The 27,396-nt window shown below is 35.9% G+C and overlaps 3 protein-coding genes across 3 annotated transcripts in view; 2 read left to right on the plus strand and 1 right to left on the minus strand.

Annotated features, from left to right (window-relative positions):
* LOC100438760 (olfactory receptor 13C5-like) overlaps positions 1-27,396 on the minus strand; it is a 124,134-nt gene that overhangs the window by 92,725 nt on the left and 4,013 nt on the right.
* Positions 1,162-2,122, plus strand: LOC100438037 (olfactory receptor 13C8). The gene is given in 2 exon segments (XM_009244710.4): positions 1,162-1,862; positions 1,864-2,122. Coding segments are annotated over 2 exon segments (960 nt in total).
* Positions 21,971-22,906, plus strand: LOC100440236 (olfactory receptor 13D1-like). The gene has a single exon (XM_002820061.3). It carries the CDS (start codon positions 21,971-21,973, stop codon positions 22,904-22,906), a length of 936 nt encoding a protein of 311 aa, XP_002820107.3.

Genomic DNA, 27,396 nt, shown 5'->3' on the forward strand with positions numbered 1-27,396 from the left:
AGTTATATTTTACTTCTGCATTGTTATAAAAACAAATATAGTATATATTAAAACTTCAAAGTTAACTTTTTTCTTCATATTTTAAAAGAAATCATAACATTTTCCTAGGTTTTTCACAATATGGTGGGAGTACTGGGCCTAATGGATAAGTTGGCCATGCAGCCATGGGTCAAGATTCCAAATCCATATAAGATCCTGCCAGGTAATATAAACAATTGAGACCAACAATTGAGAATAACATGAGACTAACATGTTAATTGATAACTTGTATTCACCTCCAGTGACAAGAGAGTGAGGAGAGTAGTCTGGTAGAATGGAGGGACATGCGTTGGATCCAATGGGTCAGTTATTAATATAACTAAGCTCCATAACAGAAACAGGTCTAATGTTTTCAAATATTCTAATTTATTCAAAGACAAGCTGAAGGCACAGATTTTTATACCATATCTGTTGATTAGAATGTTGATCTCTAGGCCGGGCACGGTGGCTCACGCCTGTAATCCCAGCACCTTGGGAGGCCGAGGAGGGTAGATCACGAGGTCAGGAGATGGAGACCATCCCGGCTAACACGGTGAAACCCCGTCTCTACTAAAAATACAAAAACAAAATTAGCCGGGCGTGGTGGCGGGCGCCTGTAATCCCAGCTACTCGGGAGGCTGACGCAGGAGAATGGCATGAACCCGGGAGGCGGAGTCTGCAGTGAGCCGAGATCGCACCACTGCACTCCAGCCTGGGCGACAGAGCAAGACTCCGTCTCAAAAAAAAAAAAGAATGTTGATCTCTATTTCAAATTTAAACACAGTGCAGACAATCACTGCCAAACATAGCACACCTGTCTGCTGAATCCAGGCTGTAGGACACTGATTTGCAGCCAATGGGTTAAGAGGCAGAACTTGCGGAAACAGCAATAAAGTGGATTGGGATCCAAAGGTCCTATAATCATGTGTTCTCTCTTAACTCTGAGACAGTCAGGTTAGGATTCCTACTCTAGTGGCCTGGGTTTTACAGAAAGAAATTGTCCCCAAACTTATATTGTTGCATCCAAATACAGAACTGCAATAATACAGAATATGATTCTTAAAAGTAGCTCTCACAGACACTGTATTAACATATTCCTGTTCTATCATTCACAGAGTTCTGTTGGAGATCGGTATATGTAATATGGAAAGGACCAAGGATTCCACGTTGACAGAATTTGTCCTGGTAGGGCTTTCTGCCCACCCAAAGGTCCAGACAGTTTTCTTCGTTCTAATTTTGTGGATGTACCTGATGATCCTGCTTGGAAATGGAGTCCTTATCTCAGTTATCATCTATGATTCTCACGTGCACACCCCCATGTATTTCTTCGTCTGTAATCTTTCCTTCCTCGACGTTTGCTACACAAGTTCCTCCGTCCCACTAATTCTTGCCAGCTTTCTGGCAGTAAAGAAAAAGGTTTCCTTCTCTGGGTGTATGGTGCAAATGTTTATTTCTTTTGCCACGGGGGCCACAAAGTGCATGCTCTTAGGCATGATGGCACTTGACCGCTATGTGGCCATCTGCTACCCACTCAGATACCCTGTCATCATGAGCAAGGATGCCTATGTGGCCATGGCAGCTGGGTCCTGGGTCACTGGGCTTGTGGACTCAGTAATGCAGACAGCTCTTGCAATGCAGTTACCATTCTGTGCTAATAATGTCATTAACCATTTTGTCTGTGAAATTCTGGCTATCTTGAAACTGGCCAGTGCTGATATTTCAATCAATGTGATTAGTATGACAGGGTCGAATCTGATTATTCTGGTTATTCCATTGTTAGTAATTTCCATCTCTTACATATTTATTGTTGCCACTATTCTGAGGATTCCTTCCACTGAAGGAAAACAAGGCCTTCTCCACCTGCTCAGCCCACCTGACAGTGGTGATTATCTTCTATGGAACCATCTTCTGCACGTACACAAAGCCTGAGTCTAAAGACTCTGTTGATTCAGGTAATGAAGACATCATTGAGGCCCTCATCTCCCTCTTCTATGGAGTGATGACTCCCATGCTCAATCCTCTCATCTATAGTCTGCGAAACAAGGATGTAAAGGCTGCTGTCAAAAACATACTGTGTAGGAAAACCTTTTCTGATGGAAAATGAATACTGATTTATACTACATGACTTAATATTCAATGCTGCTGCAGACATAAAATTCAGAAAGATGAAATTACCATGTGAAAACAAATTTTGCCATGTGGCATTCAAAACCACATGGTAGAAATATTTTTGGGCCAGGCACAGTGGCTCATGCCTATAATCCCAGCACTTTGGGAGGCCAAGGCAGGTGGGTCACCTGAGGTCAGGAGTTCGAGACCAGCCTGGCCAATATGGCAAAACCCCGTCTCTACTAAAAATACAAAAATTAGACAGGTGTGGTGATGTGGGTGTGTAGTCCCAGCTACTTGGGAGGCTGAGGCAGGAGAATTGCTTGAATGGGAAAGGAGGAGGTTGCAGCAAGCTGAGATCTCGCCACTGCACTCCAGCCTGGGCGACAGAGCGAGACTTCATCTCAAAAAAGAAATATTTTCTCTTTTGCTATTAGATTTTTGTTTAAAAATATATAACTATAGAAATAAAACATGCTCCTGGTGTTAAAACATACTATCATGGATAAATGTTGAAAATCTCTTTGGAAGCCTGAGCAAAAAATAATCACTCTCCAATCTTCAGAAAATAATAAAGGCAAAAGGCATTTGAAAAAGCAATTTATGACCTATATTAAGTTCATTATTTATTAGTATGCAAAGTAAATATTAATCAACACATGATGTATTATATATTCATTTTTAATTGTTCATTTATTTACTGTACAGTGTCCACCACACATATAAGCTCCCTGAGGATGGGATCTTGTCTGTTTATTACCCTACAACATCCAAAAACTCCTGTAATAGAGCCTGACACATAATGGGTGCTCAATAAATATTTTTGAACAAATAGGTGAGCCACCTCACATATAAAACGAGAAATGTATGTTTGTCGTATCTGAGGTAGCAAAGGTTATTCACCAGAAATTGATTAGATTAAATACTTCTAAATAAACTGTACTGACATTTAGTCATATACATTCCTTAATAGCTAAGGCATCACCTTTTATTTTCCATAACTTTTCTTGAATTTGATTCATCATAAGACTAAGATAAATGAAAAAGTTCCCTGGTAATGCGTCCTAAGTTTTAATTTAATAAAACATAGATAGCCTGGTAGCATAGTGCTACTCTTGGAGTTTGAGAAGAGACCAGGCTGAAACAAGGACTTTTTTTCTACTCTGCATTAGATCACACAGAATCTAAGTAGTAGAAAAACTAGACAGAACTAGTGACTGACAAAAATTGCGACATGAGTATAAGAAGTGGCAGAAGAAATTAAGTCAAGTTATCCAATGTACTAAGGAGCACAGGGTTTTGGGCACTGAGGGATAAGACAGAGATGGCTCAAAATTGAGATCATCTCTATTTATGCTCCCTGTGGGGGCAGCACCCATGTGAGGAAGTCCCACCTCCATTGAAGGAATTGAGTCAGTGATGGTCAATAGAAGAAAGCATTCCCTTTACGTACAGATCTTTGAGGGGTCTATGGTAGTTGAAATATAAAACAGAAATCCAAAGTAAAAGACTAGAGCTACTTCTAACTTGTGAGAGTAAGAGCACAATACCTTCCCATGTGTTAACAGGCAATTATTGTAATTTCATAATATAATAAGTTAATTCATGCATAGCATTAAATAGTGCCTGGAAAATCCAAAATCCCCAATACACATCAGCTATTTTATTATTTTTAGTGTTGGGTATACTTTAATAAGTCATAAAGCTTTGAGTTGGCATGCAATTTTTATCCTTTTTTTAGGGCATAACTAATGCTATTAACTCTCTCAGCTTCAAATCTACTTTTCTATATTCTGCCTTGTTAGTTAGGGTTGGCACACTAAAAATCACATTTCATTTCTCTTTTGTTAACTAGCTTCTATTAGACTCTACCGGAAGAAGTGCTAGAGGGTAAATGAAAGCTTCGATGAAAGTAAGGGATTTGCCCCTCCCTATTTGTTTCCCATTCCTGTCAGCATCACCCCAGCTTTAGTTCTTCACTATGACAATTAGCTGCTTTCAATATTGGTTTTAGTTCCATCTATTTTTCTCCATAATCCAGAATTAATAATCTACCAGCACCATATCCTCAGAGTTTTAAGTCTGTCACTTGGCTCTTATTTCTGGTAAATTAAAAGGCCTATCAAGTTTTTAGTCTCTCTTGAGGTATCTTTAAAAGCAATGAAATATGCGACTATCTGCTTGAGAAATGTATCAAATCAGATGGATAATAAGCAATAGACTGGATCAAGCTACCATTTCCATACACAACTATATAACAAAATGTATGTGCAAGACATTTTCTTTTTCTTCTGCAGTTGCTTTCTTGTTTCTAAACTGTAGACTATTAAAAGTTTCTTTAGTGTACTCTCAAATGGAATAATTATAATAATTATATAATCATTATATAATGATCAGAGCTTCAGGGAAATGTGAGACAATACTAAGTGTACCAAGATACACATAATGGAAATAACAGAAGGAAGAAGGCAGAAAAAAATACTTATTTAAGTAATTGCTAAAAACATCACAAATTTGATGAAACACTAGTCTATACATCCAAGAAGATCAATGAATTTTAAGTAAGGTAAACTAAAAAGAGATCTACACTCAGATACACCGTAGTCAAAATATTGTAAGATAAAAAGAAAAAAAAACACCTCATAAACGTCAAGAGAAAACTGGTTCATCATGTGTAAGGGAGCCACTATAAGATTAACAGCAAACTTCCCATCAGAAACAATTGAGGCTATATGGCAATTGGATAACATATTCAAAGGCCTGGAAGAAGAAATAAAAAACAAAAGTAAAAATAAATGTCAACCAAGAAGCCCATGTTCAGCAAAACCATATTTCAAAAATAAAGGTGAAATAAACGTGTTACCTGATAAACAAATTGAGATGATTCTTTGCAAGCAGACTTACCTTATGAAGATACTAAAGGAAGTTCTTCAGGATAAAAAAAAAGTAATACCAAACAGCAATTCAATGCACACACATACACAGAAAGTAATTCAAAAATACAGTTTAAAAAATAAGTAAGTGAATTAAAATGCTATGTTAGCTTATCTGGTTTGGCTGACTAAAATTTTCTTGTAAACCTGCATGTTCTTTCTGGTTTATTTTGGAGGGAGAAGAAAGGACATTTGTTCACTTGTTTTAAAGGAATTTCTTTACAGAACTACTCCACTCAACTCCTTACAATACTGTCAATATCTGGCCCTTGGGAAATGCACAGACTTTTTTGTTCCACTAAACTCTGAAAATACAGTTCCCTTCCCTACATGTTATTTCTCCATGCTGTACTGCTAAGCATGGGCAGCTTCAGCCCAAGCCAATATTCCCCAGTAATAAATGCCAGTCCCTTGAATTTTAAGATGCTTTATAAGTAGCTCTCTTGAAAGATCACCTTCCCTTGTAGGTGGTTGTGGGGTTGAGGGTAGAGAAGGAAGGGATCACGGTGATGGTAGAACATACATCATAATCATCTTTGCCCCTACAAAATTCACACAACTGAGGTTCAAACTCTACTACATTCTTCACTTTCTCTCACAGATCCTGGGAGTGTGTGACAAACTAATGTGTACAGAGAAGTGGTTTCACGGTTTTTTAGCATGTTCTAAACAGGTAGTCCATAAACTCACTCTAGTACATAGGAGTTTAGAGTACCTATTATATTGCTCTCTGCTGTTAGAGCATCTGACACAACATGATATAATGCTAAATGAAATACCAAATATAAAAGTATATCTATGTCATAATCACTTTTAAGTGTTTAAGCCAACCCTACAGAAAAAAAGAATTCCCTAACCAAGCCTGAATATGACATTGTCCATTGTCCTTGCCCGTATTTCCCACACACCATTAATTACATGGTGATATGGTTTGGCTTGGTGTCCCCGCCCAAATCGCATGTCAAATTGGAGGAGGTGCCTAGTGGGAGGTGATTGGATCATGGGGGTAAATTTCCCCCTTGCTGTTCTTGTGATAGTGTGTGAGTTCTCATGAGATCTGATGGTTTTAAAGTGTGTGGCACTTCCCCCATTGTGCTCTCTTTCTCTCCACCATGAGAAGATGTGCCTTGCTTCGCCTTTGCCTTCTGCCATGATTGTAAGTTTCCTGAGGCCTCCCAACCATGCTTCCTGTTAATCCTGTGGAACTGTGAGTCAATTAAACCTATTTCCTTCATAAATTACCAAGTCTCAGGTGGTTCTTTATAGCAGTATGAAAACAAACTAATACACATGGCCACAGTTTCCTTAAAAAGTCTAAAATTTTTAGCTAGTTACAGAAGATCTCATAAAGATGGATCAAAAGATGACTGAAGCCAAACAACAAACTTAAAGAGGGAACTCTAGCACTTTACTGATATATTTAATCCTTTTGATTTTCTCCAAGTGCCTGGCTAGAATTCGCCTTTGTCTCCATCCCAAATGAAATAAAGCGGAATGTTCAAAAGAATAAGAACTCACACTCATGAAAGAAAATTTAAAAAATCGTTCTTCATTTATGCTGTTCATATAGGATAGTAAATTAAATAGGTCTTTCTAATTAATACTACCAAAATGAAATCTGAACTACATTCAGTCTCCATGCTTAAGGCACAGTCTTTGCTTACTGCATCTGTTGCTATGAAACAATAAATATTTTAAGATTCCTCTAACTGTAATACAATTGGATATCAAATAAAACTGACATTGACATAAATTTGGCATTACAAAAAGTGGATATTCTCCCTAAGGAACCTCTTATTTCATGCCCTGTGGTAGTCATTAGTGCTGTTCACTGCACATTCTGGTTCTCCTTTTAGGAATACAGAAAAATTGCTATTCCCCTTGAAGCTGGACCCAAATTTTCTTTGCTGTGACCAATGAAGTTCTGATGGAAGTGGTATTTATTGTTTCCAGATAGAAATATTTATTTGCCAGTGAGAGATCCTGCCACTCCCTCTTCCCTTTGCCAGGTGGAAAAGTACATTTCAAAATGGAGCCTCCATTAGTCTATGTCCCTGAGTGACTGTCAGAACCTTCCTACCATTCATGACACATTAAATACGTAGCAGCATCAATAAGTAAACCATTATTGCAATAAGCCACAGAGGTTGAAAGGATTTGTTATTACATCCTAACCATCCTACAGCCATTCCTGACACACAAACCCAAACACATAAATAAAGGAAAAAGCTATGAGATGAAACAAAGTGAGACGACCTGCAAAAAAGGCAGTAATAAGATTAGATTGTTGGGAAATGCCAGTATCAGCTGTGCAGATGGATTTTAAGTAAAAATTTGGAGATTTGAATCTGGGACTCCTCCATTAGACCTGAACCCTCTACTAGGGCAAAAGAGGCTTTTCAGGGTCACTGTGGATGATTTTACAAGATGTACTTACACAATTTCACAACATTCAGTAATAAGCTATTCACAACCTAGAAAGCATAGACTTGAAAATTTATCATAGAAATTTTCAGGGAGATAGAAGTAAAGTATTTTGTTTTAACAATATCAACAGCATAATTTCTTAAAAGCTGGAGATCAAATGTCCTAAGATGAGTCACATTTTCCAGTGCTCACACATGTAACATATAAGCTAGCAGCAGCACTTAATGGTTTCACGTTAGTACCACTTGCTTATTCCCAGCAAAAGCAGATCAAATGCTCTCTGGAGGAAATAATCTTCAATTTAATTCTGCAGGATACCCAAAGAAAAATTGAATTTACACTCACAAATCACTAAACACAACAGAAGCAAACCGCCATTAGTGAGAGTCCACACTCACAATAACCACAGTCATTGTAAATGAAATAAACTCATAATTTTTAAAGTAGTATTATTATAATAGACATATAATATTTTATTTTAAGGGAATCAGAACTTTCATTTTATTTTAATATGTATGTTTTCTACTACATAGGAAAAATAGGGATTGAAGTTAAAAGAAGGAAAAAGTATACTAGGCAAGTAATAATCAAAAGCCGATGTTGCTATATTAATATGTGACAAAATTGATTTAAGATCAAAAAGCATTACTAGAAGTAAAAGAGGAAGTTACATTATGATAAATGTTTATTTAATCAGTAAAACGTGTATTGTAAGCTTTATTCTCCTAATAAAACAGCCTCAATATATAAAAGAAAACTTAATATAACTACATATCATCTTAAGCACTGAAAGAATAAACAGACAAATATAAGGATCAACAGATTTGAACAAAAACATTAATGAGCTTATCAGCCCAACTATTATGGAATATAGATTCTTCTAAAACACATTTGAGACATTTGCAAAAATTTATGTTAGGCTGAAAGCAAGAAGCAGTAAATTTTAAGGAAGCAATATTGAACAGTCATATTCTCTTTCCTATATACAATTAAGTTAAAGGTACTTAATTAATTTAAAAGCTCCATAACCTGAGACAATTAAAACACACTTCTAAATGATTGAGTAGCAGCAATGTTCAAAATATTTAACTTCTATGGCAAGTGTTCTAGTAAATTAGAATAAATATTTGCCATAAACAACCAGTGTGGCCATAGTAATTAATGTATGCCAGCAAAGCGTCAGCCCTTGCTCATAGGTAAGAGAAAAAAATTAAAAACAAAAAAATTAAAATTACAACCCCCAAATTAAAATCTCATAAAACCATGCTTAAGACTGCAGCCAGTAGTACAGCTGTATTAGCTGTTTATAGTTGGTGTCCATTCTGATCGGGTGGCAGCTATGCCACAGTCTTTGTTAAATACATTCACTATTAATCCTGCTAAGAAATAAAGTGTAATTGAATAATGCATATTAACCTTTACTAGGTTCGGAAAAAGTAACTTTTTCTGGAAAATGTTTATACTTAAATTCTTGTAGAAAACTTGACTTCATAAGGGAGAAAAAAGGAAGGAAACAAAAGGAAAGAAAGACAATGAGCAGGAAAAATCTAAGTAATTTGAATTCAGAGCGGATATTCCAAGCATTTTGCTATTTATTCATATTATACTATTTCTAATTAAATCTTCATAGTAATAGTGAAAATTATATTTTCTTGTTCTTAATTTACAGCTGAAGACACTAAGACTCCTAGAGGTTCTAAGTGGAAAAGCTATGTTTCTTTTCTCTAGATGCCTACTAGTCAGGAGGGAAACATCTGAAAGTCCAGTTGCTTCTGAGTCATGAAAAATAATCCAAAGTTATTAGAAGGCAAGAGAGTTAATAAATGTTACTGGATTTTACCTTGGCATTTCTCTAAAGCTGTTAAACTGGATAATTAGATTAATTTGGGGGACTAGGATGACCAAGTCCTGTGATGATTGTGGCCATGATTTAGAGTGGATAGTAGTTTGACTTTTTCTTGATCCCAGTATTGCATCATCCTCTTGAGAAATTTATGGATACCCCTGTACTCACAGGTAAAGGACAGTAAGTGCTAGGACCAAGGGCTTTAACCAGAAAAACTGCTGAATAAACCTAGGGTCATGGGTTTTCAGTGCGATGTACTTTAGGAAAGATGAGAGGATGCAAGAAATTTTTGTTAATTAAGAGAGACAGAAAAACTTAGTGGTAAGGAGACTAAATGTGTTGTCAAACTGCTTAGATTGGAATCTCACCTCCACATCTATCTTGCTTGCCTGTGCAAGTGATTTAATGTCTTTGAACCTCAGTTTTCTGATGTACTGTGAAGGTTAAATGTACCAGCTCACTCATCCACATTTACAGCACTTCTCTTACTGTAGAGAAAGGATGCTTAGTTCAACAAACCAAGGAGGTGGAGAAATAGGGGAGTTTAATTATAAACAGGTTTATTTGAGGTGATAGTGAGTGAATCACCAGGTTGATGGAATCCAGCCGGTATATGGAGATGCAAATTAAAACACTAATGATGGACATTCCATTTGATGCTATAGATGGTGTAATTCTTGATGCAAATATTATAGGTAATGCAGAATATGAGAAAAGTAGAGCAACCATTACTAACTTCACCCCACTTTCTAAAGAAGAAAGAAATACAAGCACTAAAAGAGAGGCAAGCAAGCTGTCCAAGGGGTGGAAAAAGAGGCATGGCTATGTAGTCTCAGAGATCACAAAACGAAGAGCCTCCAAAGCCAAAGGGACTATCCTAAGAATGGAAATTAGAGATACTAACATCAAAAATATCAGAGATACCCGTGTAGAAAGAAAGACTCTGACCCAATGAGTTCAGAAATGGTTCCTCTTGGGCATATTGGAGAGGAAACTCTACACCAGTGAAAAGTCCAGAGTTTTCAAGATCAGTAGGACTCTAAACAAAGATGATAGAGCAATTATTTTGCTGAGCCTAGAGAGGAAATTGGTCTCTGGACCAACATCCATGAGGTTTCTAGAGAAGTGGGAAAACGAAGAAAGTTACTTTTCCTCGTTGCAAATTAATTAAAAATGAAACAACCACTTCAGTGACTTATGTTTTCTGTAGCTCAGATAAGGGAACACATTAAACATCATTTATGTCACAAATAAATTTAATCCTCATAAAAACCTGAAGATATACATAATTTACACAATAAAGAACATGTAGTCCAAAAAAGTTATACGAATTGCCCTAGGTCACACAGCTAGGAAGCCACACCGTGGAGGGTGGAGTGCAACTAAAGAGATTCCAAAATTCATACACTTCTTATTACCGCACCGTAGAGCTCCATTTTTTTCTGATTACTAAAAGACCTGCCAAGACCTCTCTATCCACCTCTGTAGTAAATAGATAATGACAATGTACAGCTCTATATGACCTTTAACCGCATAAAACAGAGTGCTTCCAAACAGGCCAACAAATTCAGGAAGACCATTTCTTTTCTATTTGTTATCTCTAGCTTGGTAATTTTCTCCCACAGTCTAATATTTACACCTGAGCAGGCAACTACATCTCAAAGGACATCATTAAAAGTTGACTGACCTACTTCTCTCTGGTACAAATAGGTTACATAGGGATGATATCCCAGGTGCCTGCTAACAGTCTAAAGTCAAGCTTATTAAAGTGAACTCATAACTTTTTAACAACACTCTTCCCTCCACAAGTTTCTGAAGGGAATCTGGGGATGTTCCTAGGAGATTGATTTCTCCTCTTTCGTTGTAACTAAACAATAAAAAAGGAGCGTATGAGATCATCATGTGGAAAATTTGAAATGGATAATCACTTTATTCTTGGTAAAGAGAGCAGTCCTCTATGAACTGCCATCACCAAGTCATTTAGAAAATGTAATTAGACAGGCTAAAGAAGACTTATTCCAATAAAGACATAGAGTCACAAACTAGTGAGAAAGGGAAAATAATAACACATGCATTTTGTTTGGTCACATGAAATTAATGAGATTCGCCACAGTCCTCACCCTTCTATATTGCTTCACATCCAATCTGTTTCATTCAAATACATCAATTGCATAGCAGTGAAGATACTTGAGTTTGTGACCCCAGAATACATCAAATTATTCAGGTATTTCAATTTCATCCTGGGAAATTAATTCAGGGCCTACATAATTAATGTTATGATTTAAAAAAAAAAAAGAATTAGAGTTGTAAGGAAATAGAATGGATCCAACTTTTGGAATGGAGGGTTTTTTCTCCTGCACTGTTCACATATCCAGGACAGCCATGGGATGGAACAATATAAAGGACATTCCTGCAGCACCAAGCATAGGATTCATTAATACTTTTTTTCCCAACTCTGATTTATATAATCTACAAAGACACTTAAAGATGGCACAAAGTAAGAGCACAGGGCCAGTAAGATGACTGGCAAATAAACAAAGAATGGTAAGTAAATGATCATACTAATCAGTATGCCTTTGTAATCTGACTATCCATCATGCTGATTCAGAATCACTGTGGAAATTATGACCACCCCCAAACAACAAACTGTTTATTCATCTGAATCTATATAGGTGATATTCTATTAAGTGAGGATACCCCCAAGCTTTCTAGCAGAGGCTGTATCATAAGTATCTATGAGATGCTTCATTGAGAGTACATTATATTGAATGTAACACAAATGTGAGCAAGTGTTCAAGGGTTGATCATGCTGCTTAACTTTTTGTCATGATTGCTCAAATTTGTGATGAAATTTGAGAACTTAAATTTGAATGTCTCAAATAATTATACCATTATTAACATTATTTAGCACCAATCGCAACTAAAAATGTATCCGTATCTGTCCCTTTGACATCTGGTAGCATTTGACACAGGCATCTGCAGTGAGAAGGGAATTGGACCACGCTGACCTTCCATCTCCAGTGTTTCTGCCATACTATGCTCTTCACCCACCCCCACTTCACACAGAGCTCCAAGAGAAGCATGATGCTCTAGTTCAGCCCTTGCTATTGCTATTGGGTTGGTTTGAAAGAGCTCATGTCTTTTAGGGAGCTGAGGCTCTAGGACATACTAGTGAATGTTGCTGGAATGACAGTCCTGAGCTTTGGAAGTATGAGCCATGCTTCTCTCAAACATTTTCTGCTTTATTTTATAGGAACCTGTGCTGCATGTGAAAATGAAGAACATGTAGTCAGATTGTAGCATTTTCTCTCATTTTGTGACAAATTTCACTGTCCAGAAGAGAATTCTCACAAGACACCAAGTTGTGACCATTTCACAGTTTGCTATGATTGTGAAACTAGGCCCTGACAAGGATTTTTTTTTAATTAAGAAGTAAGACATAGGCAACAATCAATCATTTAACAAATCTCGGCTGGTATGACATGCTGATAAGCAGAGTAGTGGTTTGAAATGTATCACATTTTGAGAATATCTGCCATGCAACTATCTGGAAAATACACTGAAGGAAGGGAATAGTGGAAGTTGAGAGACCAGTTAGGAAGCTGATGCAAAATGCCATTTTATCTTATTTATAATTGTCAAGATTGAATATATTCAAGGTATATATGTATACATTGTGTAATGATTATCAAAATCAAATTAATTAACACATCCATCACCACCTATGCTGTACATTAGTTATCTTGTTCATCTTTTTTTTTTTTTTTCCGAGACAGGAGCTCACTCTGTCACCTAGCCATGGGTCACTGCAACCTCAGTCTCCTGGGCTCAAGTGATCCTCCCACCACAGCATCCCCATAGCTGGGACTACAGTCATGCACCCCCTTGCCCAGCTAATTTTTTGTAGAGACAGGATTTCACCATGTTGCCCAGGTTGGATCTTGTTCACCTAATAACTGAAAGTTTGTACCATCTGACCAATACCTTCCCATTTTCCCCACTCCCAACCCCTAGCAACCACCATTCTACCTCTGCTCCTAGGGGTTTGACAGTAATGCCATGATAAGCAGGAACTCAGGACTCGTCAGAGTTGTGTCCTACTCATCTTTGTGCCTACTAACGTGCTTGCTGAACTACATTGACATGAATACACTTACCAAAAAAAAAAGCCTCTTCTAATTTAGATGAAATTATCTTAGACAACTTGCTAATACTTTGTTTAATCAAATTCAGTAAGTTTATAATTTTGTTTATTAGAAGCAATACATATTTTCTCAACTCATCAGGAATAGATTTCATTCTTTGGAAACAGTGATTCATTTTGATATTCTTTCCATTGATTTATATAACTTCATACTGAAACAAAATGATTTCATGTCTGTTTTATTTACCAAAATCAATTGAAAGTGATTATTTTTGGCATCAACATTAGGCAAACTATACTCAGATTCACTGATTTATAATCAAATGTAACAATGTTAACTGTCCTTTATGGAATTCCTATTAAATGCCAAGAATCAAGATAATCACCCTTTAAACTTTACCACATAACAGTCCTGCAAGATAATTATAACACTAATTTTATAGCTTATTAGAGGTCATCAAGCTACAAATCAGCAAACTGAGGTCCTAACCCATGTATTTCCAACTCCAAAGTCATTCTCCTTCTATAAAAGCAAGGTGCATATTTACAATCATCAATACTTTTCTAATCAATATAATTAGAAGAGTAGCAAGCACTCTGAGTATCTACTATGCCTCCATAATGATGTTAAATTCCTCATAGGCATAACCTCATTAATTCTCAGGATAACAACATCAGGTAGGCATTTTTAAGTTTCTAATTTCACATATAAGGAAATTGAAGCTTATAGAGGTGCAGTAACCTCCCTAAGATCATAGAAGTAGTGTTTGACAAAGTGGGGCTAATTCCAGAATCTATGCTCTTAACGAGGTCATTCTTAACTCTTACATGACAGAGAGTGCTTTGCTCCGTAGAGTCCTGCAAAACCAGTAACCAGAAGCAGTATGCATAGGAGGGACCCTTATTTATCATAGAGAACCTCACATTCCTAAATAGTCTCTTCAGCAATACAAGTTCTTAATTATTTTTTTAAAAACACATGGAGAATGGCTGAAGGAACATAGAACAATAGACCAGACCAGAAGGACAGGAACAGCTATCTGTAAATACTTTAAAAAAAAAAAAAAACTGTCCTCACTCCTGTAATCCTAGCACTTTGGAAGGCCAAGGTGAGCGGATCATGAGATCAGGAGCTCAAAACCAGCCTGGCCAACATGGTGAAACCCTGTCTTTACTAAAAGTACAAAAAAATTAGCTGGGCACAGTGGTGAGTGCCTGTAATCCCAGCTACTTGGGAGGCTGTGGCAGGAGAATTGCTTGAATCCGGGAGGCGGAGGTTGCAGTGAGCTGAGATCACAGCACTGCACTCCAGCCTGGGTGACAGAGCGAGACTCCGTCTCAAAAAAAAAAAGAAAAAATAGCTGTCATGAGAAAAGTCTGTATTTTTTTGTTGTTGCTGTTCTACAAGGAAAAAGAGTTGCATACAGACAGTTATATATCAATATATCTATATATCTATACCTATAGATATATAATATATATAGTTGACTTAAATAACTTTCTAATAATTAGAATTGTACAAAAATAACTTGTGTGGCCTCATGAAGTGTTCTAATCATCACTGGGTCTGCAGGCAGAACTAAGGTAGTCACCAGCCATACTGTAGATGTGTTTCTGTCATCTCATAAGGTTTAGGACTAGGTTTAAGATAATTTCCACCTCTAAGATCCAATCATGTAGAACTTGATGATTTCACTGGTATGATTGTATTTCAGTATGTATGTAATTATCTTTACCTCTACTTTCATAATTCATTATTGAGGTGATTAAGGTTATGCAAAAAAATAGAAACATTCCCTTAAAGAATGTTATAATTATTATTACAGAATTGTTTATAATAGTAAAGAAATGAAAGGAAGATAAATCCCCATTAATTGAAAATAGATCAAATAAAGCTTGAGATATAAATAGAACAGAACACTATGTGGCCTTTATAAATCATGTGTTCCCTGAGTATTTGATAATATGTAAAAAATTACTTGTGATATAGTGTTGAGTATAAAAGGATGCAAATTAAAAGTAAAGGTAGAAGAAATATTATAACTTGTAATATAATGTTACTTACATTTATCTTTAAAATTTATGACCCTATCTTTTTCTACCATGTCCAAGTTTATATCAAGGCTAATCACAGAGTCTAGCCCATAACAGGTGGGCTATTCATTCACAAAATTATTTTGTGAATGAATAAGGGGGGAACTGTGAGACATAGCTTTAATAATCCATTTTGGAAAAATCAGTTAATATTTTTACAATGTAAATCTGGTCTATGCCTGAGACATAAAACAAAATAGTTATCATATGGATGGAATGAAAAAATAAGTCATAGAAGAATATTTCATTGAGGCTTTTTCAGGGATCATATTAAAATCTTACCTCAATTTTTTTAAAAGCATGTTAAAAATGAGAAGAAAAGACACAGTTTGAAAAATATTTGCAGAAAATTTGAGGAGCAAAGTGTTAATCACATAATCTAATTAATAGTTCATACAAATGAAGAGGAGAGAAAATATAATAAACACAAAGAAAATGTTCAATCTAACTACCAATCATAGAAATAAAATGTAAAACAAAGTAACATTTTATACAAATAGAAAAGAGTACATATATTTTCTGGTTCTAGAAAATGTACAAAGAATGTTCTGTGCAAATATTTCAAGAAAAATATGAAGTGTAAGTGGGGGAAACAATTCTGCCTGAGTACTCAGAATTCTCTCATAATTCATATCTTTGTATTCTGTAGTTCTGTCTCCAGAAATTTATCTTATCTCTAGTTGAAGCAACAGCAGATTAGATAGCCAACTACATAGATATCAATCGTAATTACATAAAAATCTCAAAAAATTAAAAATAAATATGCCCAATAATATGAAAATTGTAGGCTATAGTAATTCCACTTAATAAAATATTCTTTAAATATTAAAAAAGAATATTACATACACTATAAAAAATCCAAAATCACAGAAAATTATTGATGTAAAGTGGCAAATGCTAATTAAAATTTATTTATGCTACAATTCTACTGGTATAAAGAAAAATGTTTGCATGTTGTCTGGAATTAACAAAAATATGAAAAACAAAGAATTTAAACAGTTGAAATGTAGGATTCTATAGAGTTAACTTAGTATTATTTACGCAGTACAAAAAAAATCAAATTAGTGAATTTGTGAGAAAAGTTTAACTTTTCTGAGAACTTTCGGACATTCTAACTGGAGCCCCAACTTATTACAATGCCATCAAATACAGACATATTCAATGAATACTCCAAGAAATGTATGGCTGGGGAAGGTTTTCTTTAGATCAGAATAACTGGGTCTTTGGAATATGCAGAAGTCAGGAACTGTATCCCTAGAGAATCCTATAATTTTTTTACTTACAACCTTAGGGACTGAAGAAGTTTGTAAAAGTAAGTGCTGAATTCACCTCCAAAAACCTTGAGTCTCCCTTGAGTAAGCGCCAACTTAAGAACAAATTATGGGAAAACTAGAGTTATATCATTGATCATTATGCTTAATATGTTTTATTTCCTTGATATCCTCTTAAGAATATTCACGTACAGCCAAATTGCCTGATTGTGCCTACTCTTCCTCACATTTCTTTTTAGGAAAGAGGAGGCACTGTATCCAAATTGAGAATCTTCTGGTATCATCTGAAAAGTACAAATGAAATTCAAATTCCTGGGAATTTTTTCTATTACTTAACAGCATGGAACGGTATGGATGATTTTAAAACCCAGTCAGGAGGTAAGATAAAGAGAGAAGATTTTATGATGATTATTTCAAAAGAAAAACATCTTATCAACAAAGATTTTTGAGTTGACATGGTTATTGCTTGTGGTATTTCAAAAATATAAATATTTAATATATATATCAAGGAAAAAAATGCAAAAACTCAGTCATCACCTACCAGACCAGGAGATTTTATTTAAATTTTTCTCTTTAATTCCAAAATAATCCAGTGGTGTGCAGTCTCTTTTGAGATCACAGAATTAATTCCTGTGAGGAATTAATTCTGTAATTAATGTGAGGAATGTAACATGTCTGTTTACAATGCAACAGACTCATAAATAATAGGCTAATGGTTATTGTATTCAAGTATGTGGTCCACTAAAGTCTTAAGTAACAGTAACATGGAGAAAGAACACATGGCAATTTATATGTTATTCATATATAAACTATGCCTAATAAGGCTTTGAGAAAGCATATAATTAAAGGTATTTGCAGTAAAAATGGAATTAACAACAAGTAATATGAAAGAGAGGTGAGAAATAATTATAACTGAGTGTTAGTTTGAACCCCAGGCAGCCAGGGTAAAAGAAAAAAAATTAAATTTTTGTGAGTTCTTATTTACATAATAAATCAAATTCCACTATACTAGGCCTTAATTTCCCACAATAGACCAGAAAGGAATTTGGGGTAGGCTTTCATTTGAAGTCATTATTGTAGATAATGTCTTTATAAATGGTTTTCAAAAGGGGTAAATTTATTCTCTATGTGCATAATTATCATAAAGACCCTTTTTGAAAGTTCATCTAATTAAATTGTGGCTTTATAAAATTTTTGTACTTTAAAATAAGTGAACACTGCAGAACAGTGGTAACCTTTACTACTATCAGATATTGAACATTTTCTGCATTGATCTCGCTGGGAGCTACAGACCAGAGCTGTTCCTATTCGGCCATCCTTTGAAATCTCAAATTAATTTCTTTGTGGAAAAAAAAAAGTCATAGTAGTATTTGGGTTATTTTGACAAGTGATAAAAATTATATGAAATGTCAAATACATACTAATACTTCACATGTTATACATTGCCCTTCCCTTTGTGAGCTAAAATAATATGTCTTTCCTCATGGTGTATTAATTGAGGGTTAGAGTATATCTATAAATTGATAGTTGGCATGTCCATTACACTTTGTGTAATATCAATGATCTTAACTGATCTCTTTAGAAAAGCTGGAGATTACAAGATTGTTTCTTCTAGGGAGTATTTAGGATACAGATGTTACATGGTTTTGCTGAAAAAAAATTAGTACTTTAAATATTTGACCTTCAAGTAGCTAAGTTAATAAAGCAAAGCAAAACAACAAGGTTAGATGTTTTTCTAGAAAGTTAGAGTTTGACTTCTGGCTTGAATTAAAAAGTCATAAACTTTGCTTAGGCCTATTGCAACACTAAAGCAGCCCCAGAGCATTGAATCATAGACTGGTTGTTTCTTACAGGGGCTGGGAGAGAGGGATTTGAGGGTGGCAGGATTCCAGCTAGTTTAAAGCCTGCTGCAAATACAAACTTCATCTTCTAGTAACAATTCTGTTCTAGGCATTAATGGTCTGCAATCTCCTTTGAAATCATCTGATTAAGTTAGGAACTCAAGTTCTTTATCTTGGTTACCTCCAGAAAATAATAAAGACTGTTACCTAGAAGATTTTAAGTGTAGGGATATAAATGCTCTAGATCCAATACAAAAACTAATGAGTTCCTGTGGATACCTGGAAAGGACACACCCGCACAATTGAGCCACATTGTGCAATCTCTAGACAAAATTGCTGTATTATTTCAATTGTTTTAACATTTTTTACTCTGAGTTAGTCTTCCTAACATAATTATAGACAACTGCTTCAGCGTTTTTCACTTTTGTTTACATTTTGCTTTTATATATATTTATTTAGAAATGTAGATATTCAGAAAAGTAGAAAAAAGTTATCTAAAATAACCATTCACATTTTGGATATTTCTTTCCAGTCTTTATTTTCTGTCTGGGTTATCTTGGTTTGGGTTTTGGTTTTGTACACAATGTTATAATATAAACTTTTGTTTCTGTTTTAACTTAATTATCTTAAAATAATTTAAACACGACTTTTGTGTTCATACAAATCCCCACAAACATCATATTAATAGGTGCATAAAGGCCCATTACATGAGTGTACTATGATTATTTAACAATTCCACTAACATTAGACAAAAATAAAAACCCTTTTAAAAGATAATATCCAATAATAGCAGAGATCTGGAAAGAACAAAATTATTCGATACTAGAAGTCCCATGGAAAGTGATTTATTAGAAACTATTCAGCATCTTAACAATCTTCATTCCCTGTTCCCAAGAAGATTCTGGGAATCCATGTTAGGAAATTAAACCTAAGTGCAGAAAAAATGTAGGCACAATGCCTGCAGGGTATTTGTTGCTCGCTTCTTAAATTACACCAACATTGCAACAGTAATTCAAATAATTTATTCTATATTTTCCATTATCCCTTTTTTCCCATTTGAAAGCATTGAAGCAGACTGGTGATTTCTCTTATAAATATTTGCGAGTGAAATTATGATTGCAGCAACCATCTCAGGGCTGTTAGGATACTATTTATACCATAATTATTTTCCAAAATTAATTTCCAAATAGGAATCAATGTTTAGATGTTCCAAGAAAAGAAAAGAGAGGGCAGTGTACCTGATTCATATCTTGCCTGAAGAAACTTCAATGCAGAGAGGGCTCTATGAAAATTTCATTGACAGATTCAGAGTAGGTTAATATATGCAGCTATAGTCATTCAAATTCCTATCTTACTACCAAAAAAAGTGTATGCTGGCCTACCTAACACTTTCTACCTTCTTTGTAATTTATGCCTAGAAAGTGGGATGCAGCTTGAACTAGTTGAAAGCCCTCATTTCCATAGCCAATAGAAATATAAGCATCCAGCCAGGCGTGGTGGTTCATGCCTGTAATCCCAGCACTTTGGGAGGCCAAGGGGAGCGAATCACTTGAGGTCAGGAGTTTGAGACCAGCCTGGCCAACATGATGAAACCCCATCTCTACTAAAAATACAAAAATTAGCCAGGCGTGGTGGCAGGCACCTATAAACCGGCTGCTTAGGAGGCTACGGCAGGAGAATTGCTTCAACTCGGGAGGCAGAGGTTGCAGTGAGCCAAATCACGCCACTGCACTCCAGACTGGGTGGCAGAGTGAGACTGTCTCAAAAAAAAGGAAAAGAAATATAAGCATCCTTTTACGCTGACTATGTTGCCTGACCATTGTAAACTAGAGTTTTCATAGAAAGCAGCACAACTTGTGGGCAAATGACTAGCACAAAAATGGCAAATCCTGTACCAGAAACACAGCCATTTGTTGAAAATATTAAGTCAAAATTCATTCATTGTATCAATTTTTTTCTGCTAGGGATATATTTTAAAGCTAGATAGAATACCATGAGGATGTTGAGATGTTTTCAAAATGATATTGTGTGATCTATTTGCTGTAAAGAAGGTAATCTGCTAATATCTACCCTTTAAGTTTTTTCAGATTAAAATCATTTGTTCCATGTTCTTTGGTGCACTACTCAGGTGCCTGAACTGGACTAATATTCCTTCTTAAGAAAAATACTAGCCCTAACTGCAAATTCAACAAGTAGAAGAGGAATGAATTTCATATGGACAGAGGTAAAAGGCAGGTTCTTCTCTGTGCAATTTGGTTGCTTGCATATATAACCAGAATTGATTGCAATAAACTACACAGAGGTATCTTCATGTTTCAGCAGTGTTCAGTTTAGCATTGTCTATTGTCCAATTGCTATTTTACACAAAATTGAAGTAGCAATAGCACTTCACTGGTATTAGAGTCAGATGGTCTGAAAGGCCTTGCTACTCAGATATGTTCTGCAGACAAGCAATATCAGCATCACCTGGGAACATGTTAATAAATGCAGCGCTCAGAACCACCACAGATTTATTGAATCAGAATATTTTACAAAATTCCCCACATGATTTGTATGAAGACTAAAGCTTGAAAGCACAAGATAGCTGGGTCTCTTCCTCAGTTGTACATTAAAATCATCTCAAGAGTATTATAAAAAAAGAAAAGATGCCTGATTCCCACCCCTTCGATTGAACTTACATCATTTTGGGAGGGTTATAAGGTATAGTTTTAAAAAATGGGATTTTAAAACAAAAAAATGAAGCTTTGCATAACAACTCCCTCACTTACTATAATTGTATATAAGTTTCTCAATAGCCTTCATTTTCTTCAGAGAATTATAATAAAATGAATAATATGTGAACATATTTGTAAACTATAAAAAACTAAGCCAATGGCATTGTTACTTGCATGGTATAAAATCAAATTATAAATCTTTTTCAAACAGATTAAAGCATGCTGTCTTCAAAATATTGATTTTCAAAGTGGGATCTGTGGATCAACTGCATGAGAAGTAACAGATGCTTGTTAAAAATGCAAATGGTTCCTCCCTGCCTCATACCTTTTGCATCACAATCTCAAGAAATGGAATACGGAGGCCTGCAATTTTTAATAAACTACCAATATAATTAACATGTGTCTTCAATTCACTGCTTTATGAGCTAGAAAAGGAATCCCAGAATCTAACCTCAAAGCTGTTACCACCACTTTAGCTAGCAGAGATACACTTGCCCCTCCCACACCAATTATCTCTCACTTCATATGTTAATGCTGTACAGACTTGTTAAACTCCAGGTATAAAAAAATAACATGGAAAGGACCAATTGGACAGAGATAGAGTTCATTCTGCAAGGACTTTCAGAGTACCCAAGAGCTGAAAAATTCCTTTTCGTGATGTGCTTAGTGATGTACCTGGTGATTCTCCTAGGGAATGGCACCTTGATCATTCTGACACACCTGGATGCTCATCTCCACACACCCATGTACTTCTTCCTTGGGAATCTTTCCTTCCTAGACATTTGGTACACATCCTCCTCCATCCCCTCAATGCTGATACACTTCCTATCAGAGAAGAAAACTATCTCCTTCACTAGATGTGTGATTCAAATGTCTGTCTCTTACACTATGGGATCCACCGAGTGTGTGCTTCTAGCAGTGATGGCATATGACCGCTATGTGGCCATCTGCAACCCTCTGAGATACCCCATCATCATGGGCAAGGCACTTTGTATTCAGATGGCAGCTGTCTCTTGGGGACTAGGCTTTCTCAACTCATTGACAGAAACTGTTCTTGCAATACGGTTGCCCTTCTGTGGAAAAAATGTCATTAATCATTTTGTTTGTGAAATATTGGCCTTTGTCAAGCTGGCTTGCACAGATACTTCCTTGAATGAGATTATTATAATGTTGGGCAATGTAATATTTTTGTTTTCTCCATTACTGCTGATTTGTATCTCCTACATCTTTATCCTTTCTACTGTACTAAGAATCAATTCAGCTGAAGGAAGGAAAAAGGCCTTTTCTACATGCTCAGCCCACATGACAGTGGTGATTGTGTTTTATGGGACAATCCTCTTCATGTACATGAAGGCAAAGTCCAAAGACTCTGCTTTTGACAAACTGATTGCCCTGTTCTACGGCATAGTCACCCCCATGCTCAATCCTATCATCTATAGCCTGAGGAATACAGAGGTGTATGGAGCTATGAGGAAATTAATGAGTAGACCCTGGTTCTGGAGGAAATGATGACACACTGACACCTTTGAGTTTATGCACAAAATACGCTCACAAGTTTGAGACAAGACTTTTAAAGAAAAGCAATTAAGATCATGTTGAGTCAGAATTTCAGAGTTAGAAAAAATTTGAAGATTAAGAGTTTAACGATATTGCTTTATGAAAATGACTGATTTCATTAAAATGTAGAAACAAGTGGTCTGTGAGAGCAAACTTTTGGAAACAAGAAAAATATTTTAAGTAAGTCTTTCTAAGAAAATCCAGCTCATTAATTTTAACAATTAAAACACATTTTTCAGCCCTCTTTAAAAAAAACTATTTCATATTTTTGTTCTTTTATTCTTGCTTTTTATTTTATCCAGGGACTGGATCTGGTCCCAACTTTCCCTTCCAGCTACATATTTCAACCTCTTTCCCTGTTCTTTCCCTCCCCCTACCTCTTTGCATAAGCTGTGTTCTATTTACTATGTAATTACCAAATTATATCATTTTCTTTCACACCTAATGACAATAGCACATGCTATTCCATCTGCATTTTCACATTTCTCCTTCTCAGGTGAAATCCTAACAATCTCATAAAGGACAGGTCAAATGTCATATTCTCTGCAACACAGTCCAAAGCTTTCCCAGAGTTAGCTATTCCCTCCTCCGTGCTGCCCTGGACTTTATCTCCACTAAGCAATTTTTCTTTTATACTCTAATCATTTATTACCGTCCGAAATTCTTCCCAGTGGCAGAACTATGGCTCACTATTCTCCACATAAAATCTAATGTCAAGTTAATTAAAAACAGTTGGCAATAATTAACTGTTGAATTAAAAATTTTAAAGGATGGTAAAATGCGGTCTAAGTACCTGATTTAATACAGGGAGATAACTGAAATTTATACATTATTCCCTTTACCAAACTACAGTTCTAAAAGATTTTGGTAAAATAACAGCTGATTTTTAAACATGGAGAAAAAATAAGGGAAGATAAAGTCCGAATAAAATATACTGAAGAGATCATTTTGGCCAGGTAAGACCAAAAATCCTTGTGCTTATTATTATCAAATAAGCAATTGCTGAGAAAAATACATCAATTGTATAAATTCTTATAGAACACTGACAATTTCAATTTCTCTCAAAAGCAATAGTCTCATTTAAAATATTTTCCTTTCATTACAGTCTCATTTAAAATATTTTCCTTTCATTAGAAAAACCCTTGGACTGGCTAGTGAATAATATATAGTTGTATTTTTTATAAAATATATATTTGCATAATATATATTTGAGCATAATATATATTTGCATAATATATATATGAGTACACTATCATAGCCTGAGCTGGGTGAGGAACTCAGCTCAGGCTATGAGCTGAGGCTATGAACTTACTTGTTCAGTAAAACCAGTAAAGATTTTTATAACCCAATGGCATTGAGAAAGGCATCCTTACTTGCTCTGCGCAGTATGATGTTTTGGAGCCTGTCCAGAATAAGGGAGATGTCAACGTGGAAGAGAGGCTCAGTTCAGGGTGTCAAAGTCCAAGCAGCATGAAAGAGGCATACACACAAGAGGAAGGTGTGGATCCTAGCACCTGGATGAGGACCACACCTGCAAAGAAAAGCTGACTGATAGAAGATATTAGAACAAAAGTGGGATAAGGAAAACACCTGCACACCATACGCAGGTGGTCTGGAGTGAGTTGTCAGAGTCCTCATGGGGTAAGAAAAGCATCCGTGGTGGGATGGGGAGGTTCAGAATATGGGTGTCCAAGTCTGAAAGGGGTGAAGAGAGAATCTCTGAAGAAAGACCTACATGGAGTGAAAAGAGCTCACCTGAGGAGGGGAGAAGAGTCAAGGTGTGTAAGAAACAGATTAGGGTGAAGTGGGCATTCTTGAAGGAAACAGCCTTGCCTGAAGTGTTGGAACCCAAGCCAGTTGAGAAGAATGTCAGTAATCACAGCTCACTGCAGCCTCAACCTTCACTAGCTCAGGTGATACTCCCACCTCAGCCTCCTGAGTAGCTGGGGCTACAGGCACATGCCACCACGCTCAGCTAATTTTTGTAATTTTTTTGTAGAGATGGGATTTTGCCATGTTGCCCAGGCTGGTCTCAAACTCCTGGGCTAAAGTGGTGAACCTGCCTTGGCCTCCCAAAGTGCTAGGATTAGCAGCATGAGCCACCATACCAAGCCAGGATTTCTTTCAAGGTAAGACTACTAAAGAAGAATTATTTGTGTAGATGGAGGGAAGTTGGGGGAGAGTCTGGAAATGTTTTCATTTTGTTCTCAATTTTAAAGGATATTTTCACTGAGTATACACTTGTTGGTTGGCAATTTTTTTTTCAACACTTAAAAAATGCTGTTCTTTATATTTGGTATCCATTGTTTCTGCTGAGAAGTTGCCTCTGTTTTGTTGCTGCTTCTTTGAAAAAATGTGTCTTTTTTTTCTTTTGGTTGCTTTTTATATTTTCTCTTTAGAGTTGGTCTCTGAAATTTTATAACAAGGCTCTTATAGGTGGCTTTTTTTTAAACTTATCCTCCTTGATGTTGTAGATCTCCTTAAATCTGTGGCTTGATGTCTTTTATAAGCTTAACAATTTCGTTTGACATTTGCCATTTTTTCTTCTATTCCATTCCTCTTTCTCCTCTCCCTCTGAGCATCTAGCTATATATATATGTTAGACTTTCCATTATATTCCATGTAGCTCTCACAGTCCTTTCTGCATTTTCCTTCCTTTGTCTTCTCCATGTGTCCAGTCTGGTTATTTTCTACTGGTCTACCTTCCAGATTGTTAAGCCCTTCTTCAACTTTGTCTATTTTGCTATTAAATCTATGTATTTAGTTCTTAATACCAGTTATTGTGGTTTGGAGGTCCATAATTTCAATTTTTTAAATATAATATTAAGTTGTCTGGTGAAGTCCTCATCTTCTTATCTATGCTCATGGCAGGTTAACATTAGCTATTTTAAAGACTGTGTCTGACGACTTCCAAATTTAGATCACCTGATGGTCTTTCAATTAACTGTTTTTGTCTCTTGATCCTGTTTTCTTATTCTTTGTAATTTTTTTATTAAATGCCAGACATTGTAGATGAAAAAAATGTAGAATCTCTGGGTGATGTTTTATTTATCCAAAGAGGATTTACTTTATTCTCTAGTAGAAACCCAGAGTAGGGGAGATTGTCTTAGGTCAAAGATGGGTTGAAATAACTTAGAGTTGGATTTCAGACTTTGTAAATATATAAAATATAAGCCAAAATCTAATTCACCTCCTTTTCTTAGATTCTTTTCTCCAGAGTCTCCAGAGTCCCAACTGAGATTCTGGAGATTTCATTAAAAAGCTTTTTTTTCCTTAGGTCCCAGACTCCAATTTTGATCTCATAAACACAAGAGGCAGTCACAATCTCAAATAATATTCTTAGTTATTTTTTGTACAATCCTGGCTTCTTGTTCTGACTAGCCTAGAGTCAGCAAATGCCTCATGTGGAAAACCAATGACAATGGTGGGCACCACTCATCTGTACATCCCTTCAGTTTGGGACCTTGGCCTCTCAAGAACAGGGTGTCTTAGCTGGTCCAAAGTTCATGTTCTGTCTTCCTAGACCCATGACAATGCCAAAATCTATTTTCACTTTTTCTGTCTCTTAGTAGCAGCCCCTCTGCCCAGTTTCTCAGCCTATCAAGCAACAATTAAGAATCAGCAAATGTCCCAAGAGAATAAAAGAGGAGTACAGAATGTTTGGCTCATTTAAATAAACTCTTTTCTTCAGAATCTTAGCTTTTCATATCCTGACTTCTACAGAAATAATAAAGTCCATTTACTTTCTTTTTATTCTACATAGATTTTTTTACTTTTCTTAGTAGAACCATTAGCTACTCCAGCATATTACGAAGTGGATGCACACTATGGTAAACCTTTTTTTTTTTTTTTTACATTTTTTTATTTGTCTCACTGGCTGGAGTATGAGCTCTATGAGAGCAAGAATGTCTGTTCTGTTTACCACGGTATCTCGTGTGCTTAGAACAGTGCTAAGGACATGTTAGGCACCAGGAAATATATGTTTCATTGAATTGAACATTGCATTGTAAAGATTTTTTTTTTTTTTTTTGTATATTATGATGCTTTGACATAGTAAAAAACATTCCTGGCTGGGAAGAGACTGCCCTTCATGGGCTAGTGAATTCTTAGAGATAGCAAAAAGCTCAGCTAGGAGCATGCCTCTGACATGGAAACTAACAAATCCAGAGCCATACCTTCTTTATCTGGCCCTTAAACTCCAGTTCCCAGTGACAATTGCCACACAACCAGAGATCACTCCTTTAGCCCAAAGCCTGCAGAAATTATTCAAACCTTCCAATCCTAAACTGTTCATTGTGCCTTGACTTGCCTTTACTGTGGAAACTCCAATAAAGGCAGTGGCCTAAACCTTCCCCGCACACCTGTTTTTTGCGTCCTGACCATCCTGGTGGCTTCCCCATGTGGCCCTGCGTGGTATATCATGATGCCCCTGATCTCTAAGA

The sequence above is a fragment of the Pongo abelii genome, chromosome 13 (assembly GCF_028885655.2).
Source record: "Pongo abelii isolate AG06213 chromosome 13, NHGRI_mPonAbe1-v2.0_pri, whole genome shotgun sequence".
Lineage (NCBI taxonomy): Eukaryota > Metazoa > Chordata > Mammalia > Primates > Hominidae > Pongo > Pongo abelii.